We start from the raw sequence: 4,099 nt of genomic DNA, 5'->3' as shown, positions 1-4,099 counted from the left end.
TCGGTACCTTCCGGAGGGTTGTTGCGAGCTTGTCGCGGGAGAAGGGACGGAGGCAGAGGCCGTCTCTCTGTCGATGTAGACAGAGCCGGAGAAGGATGCCGGTTGAGGGAGACAGATCGGACGAAGTCACTGTCCTAGATCTCTAGTGGCAGGAACTCGTCGTCGTCTTCGTTTCTGGCGAGTTCGATGGTGAAAAAAATTCCAGCGGGGGCGAGGGCAGGGCAGCGGCGTGCGAGGAAGAGAGAGAGAGGACGAGGGCGAGGGCACGAAAGCAGTTCCTGTTGGCGTGGGGTGACCGGGTGAACCCTTGGCCGGCGCGACGCCCGTGCGAGGGCGGCTAGAGCGAGGGAGAGAGCAGGGCGGCGGCGGCGGCTAGGACGAGGGAGATAGAGAGCTAGGTGCGTGCGAGAGACCGGCAAGTTCGGCGTGTGTCACGTGGGGGGTGGGGGGGTGGGGGGTGGGGGGTGGGGGAGGGGATTGCCATGCGAAATGACCATAATGCCTTGAACGAATAAAATCAACAAAAATAGCTATTTTGGGTAGGCATCAGGAAGCGTCAGCAAGCGTTAGGAAGCATTTCCAATCAGATGAAAAATAATTCGGAAATCACAAACTTATTAAACACCTTCGTTGTAGCAAGAAATCGCCCTTCACTAGCCAAATATGCGTTCAACAAACAGCTCTCTAGCATTGTAGCCGTGGTAGACTCACAGCAACGACCTCCTGCGCCGTTGTGCATACACTGCCTTTTAAAGGTGCAACAACCCGGCTAGATCCAGACACAACTTCATATTCAAGGATCCACTCTCAAGCACATAGCCGATCTCTACTCAACACCACCATGCCTCACCTGGCTGCCAAGTTGATGCTCCTCATCGTCGCATCCTTCCGCTTCTTCCTCTACTCGCAGGCCGCAACGCAGCAGCTTCAACGAGCCAGCAGTGCCAATGATACCGCAGGCTGCGTGCCACGCGAGCAGGATGCCCTCCTGGCGTTCAAGCAAGGCATCACCAACGACAGCAGCAACCTCCTCGCCTCGTGGCGGCGAGACCAGGATTGCTGCGGATGGACCGGCGTCACCTGTAACAACCAAACAGGCCATGTTGTCGAGCTTGATCTCAACAGCTTCCTTTTGGTTGGGCAGATAAGTTCGTCCTTGCTTTCTTTGGGTTATTTGGAGCACCTCGACCTTGGCACAAATTTCCTTCAGGGGCCCAACGCTAGTGTGTTCCCGGAGTTCTTGTGTTCTATGAACAACTTGAGACATCTTGACCTCTCCTACATTCCTTTCTCGGGTAGAGTGCCTCCCCTGCTCAGCAACCTTTCCAACTTGGAATACCTCGACCTGTCCTTTACATCGTTCTTCGGTAGAATCCCTCATCAGCTCGGGAACCTTACAAAATTGCGACATCTTGACCTCAGTTGGATGTATAATAGTACATACTCAACAGATGTCTCATGGCTAAGTCGCCTACATATGTTGGAGTATGTTGACATGAGCAACATAACTCTCAGCACAGTAACTGATTTTCCTGATGTGGCCAACATGATTCCAACTCTGAAGCACATCATTTTAATGAATTGTTCACTTCCAAGTGCAAATCAGTCGATCGCAAACCTAAACCTGACCAAACTTGAGGAGCTTGACCTCAGATGGAACTACTTCGGCCATCCAATCTCATCATGCTGGTTTTGGAATGTTACAAGCATTAAGTCACTCTCCCTAGATGAAACATATCTGTATGGTTCCTTCCCTGATGCACTAGGAAGAATGTTTTCGCTCAAACACCTAGATTTTTCTAACAATGGAAATGCAGCCACAATGACAGTGGACCTAAAAAATCTCTGCCAACTGGGATCTCTATACCTCGCCAGGAGTCTATCATCTGGTAACATAACAGAGTTTCTAGAGAAGTTACCAAAGTGTTCTGCTAGCAAATTGTATGCCTTGAGTTTGCCAAGCAATAATATGACAGGAATGCTTCCAAACACTATGGACGACATGAGCAGCTTAAATGACCTTATCCTTACTAACAACAGTATTAGTGGTTCAATACCACTTGGTATTCGGAATTGTACTAGTTTGGAATACCTCCATTTGGGTTCCAATCTATTCAGTGGGCAGATACCATTACTGCCGAGAAGCCTCAGGGTATTGGATGTCACCAGAAACATCTTTTCCGGGAATTTGCCACTGGAATTTGGAGCTCCAAATCTTGAAAGATTAATTCTATCCTTCAATTACATTAGCGGTCAAGTTCCTGGATCTATTTGTAGGTCACGAAACATGAAATTCTTGGATTTATCACACAATCTTTTCAAGGGAGAACTACCTCACTGTTCTGATATGCCAAACTTAAGTTTCCTGCTCGTAAGTAACAACAGCTTCTGTGGAAAGTTCCCTGCATGGCTCCAAAGCTTCTCATCCCTGGTTTTCCTAGACCTTTCCTGGAACTGGTTTAATGGGCCACTACCAAGGTGGATTGAACATTTGGTGAGCTTACGTATTTTACTCCTAAGCCATAACATGTTCGATGGAGAGATTCCAGTCAATATCACAGATCTTAAAGGACTGCAATACCTGAACTTAGCAGCCAACAATATGTCAGGGCCAATTCCAAAAACTTTGTCAAACCTAATTGGAATGACTATAAAACATAGGCCTGGACCTAATGATGATTCAGACACATCCTTGGCATTTGATGAGTCTCAAGATACATTTTCCCTGGTGACGAAGCATGAAGTGCTCAAGTATGGAGCACATGGACTAGTTGATGTGGCTGGAATTGATTTGTCATTGAACCACTTAGCTGGAGGAATTCCAGATGAAATAGCCTCTCTTAGTTTGCTGACGAATATAAATTTGTCATCGAATCACTTAAGCGGAAAAATCCCAAAGAATATTGGATATATGAAATCGTTGGAATCACTTGACGTCTCAAAGAACAACCTCTCTGGTGAAATGCCATCAAGCCTCTCAGATTTAACATATCTAAGTTACCTGGATGTTTCGTATAACAATCTTACTGGAACTATCCCATCTGGTCGTCAACTTGACACCCTTTACACTGAAAATCCTTCTATGTACTACGGAAACAGCGGTCTTTGCGGTCCTCCTCTGCAGAGGAATTGTTCAGGGAATGGCACACCAGAGAATGGGCATGGCAATAATCAGCAAGAAAGTGAAAAAGATTCCGATTCAGCGTTCTTTTACTATGGACTTGGGTCAGGGTTTGAGATGGTCTTATTGGTTCTGTTCTGTGTTCTATTATTCAAGAAGTCATGGAGAATTGCTTATTTCCTTCTTGTTGATTTGGTGTACGACAAAGCATTCGTCTTTCTGGTTGTCACATGGAGTAGGCTAGCAAGGAGGAACACCAGTAGGAATTAATAAGTGTGCGCATCTGCGAAGGAACATCCTGTATATAGTAAATAAAGTTGAAGAAGCATTGTTAGGCTTGTGACCCTTTGTTTTTGGTGGATCCGTTATACAAATTAATGGTAAATATCTTCAAATTATCGTAGAATATGCAAGTGACAGTAGTTTGTATTAGATAGAAGAACTTCTATGCAGGTTCTTAATACCATGGCAATACTATATCTGTCTATTAAAAAGGAGCCATACCAAATTAAATTCAGAAATTGTGTCTTTCTGCCACTTGCCAGTTGTCACTGCTAGCTCCGCCCACTAGCCCGACCAAGGTAGTAGCTTGAGTGTTGTGACTTTAATTTGTCTCATATCCAGGTCAAAAAGAAGGAAAATAATTGATTTGATTATTAGGAGGTGACTAGCTAGGGTTCCCCAGATAAAGGACACGCTCCTGGCACTGATAGGCGGAAGAAACTGGTGCCCCCACGAATGCTGAAAGGACCTATAGTCCCAGTTGAGAAACCCCTTCAATCCCAATTTCTCAACTAGCCCGAACTGCGAATTCAAGACTAGGTGAGGGAACCAGGACTAAAGGGGCCTTCAGCCTGCGCCCGGAGGCTGACCGGTAAAGATAACATCAAAGGTCTAGAAAACATTACAAATATTTAGGGTTATGTAGAAATGACGTATAAATAAAAATAAACTCTATCATTATTATTCTAATTAAAA

The 4,099-nt window shown here is 45.6% G+C and overlaps 1 protein-coding gene across 1 annotated transcript; it reads left to right on the top strand.

The window, feature by feature from the left end:
• Positions 1-825: 825 nt before the first annotated feature.
• On the top strand, positions 826-3,519 carry LOC136485243 (receptor-like protein EIX2). Its single transcript, XM_066482163.1, has one exon. The coding sequence runs from the start codon at positions 842-844 to the stop codon at positions 3,389-3,391; it is 2,550 nt and encodes an 849-aa protein (XP_066338260.1). The 5' UTR covers positions 826-841; the 3' UTR covers positions 3,392-3,519.
• The last annotated feature ends 580 nt before the right edge of the window (positions 3,520-4,099 follow it).

This window comes from Miscanthus floridulus, chromosome 10, assembly GCF_019320115.1.
Source record: "Miscanthus floridulus cultivar M001 chromosome 10, ASM1932011v1, whole genome shotgun sequence".
Classification (NCBI taxonomy): Eukaryota; Viridiplantae; Streptophyta; class Magnoliopsida; order Poales; family Poaceae; genus Miscanthus; species Miscanthus floridulus.
The sequence above is the reverse complement of the archived record's forward strand: the minus strand, read 5'-3'. Positions and strand labels throughout refer to the sequence as shown.

What these genes read in the sequence shown, in the direction of transcription:
- LOC136485243 (XM_066482163.1), top strand. Translation starts at nt 842, where the DNA reads ATGCCTCACCTGGCTGCCAAGTTGATGCTCCTCATCGTCGCATCCTTC.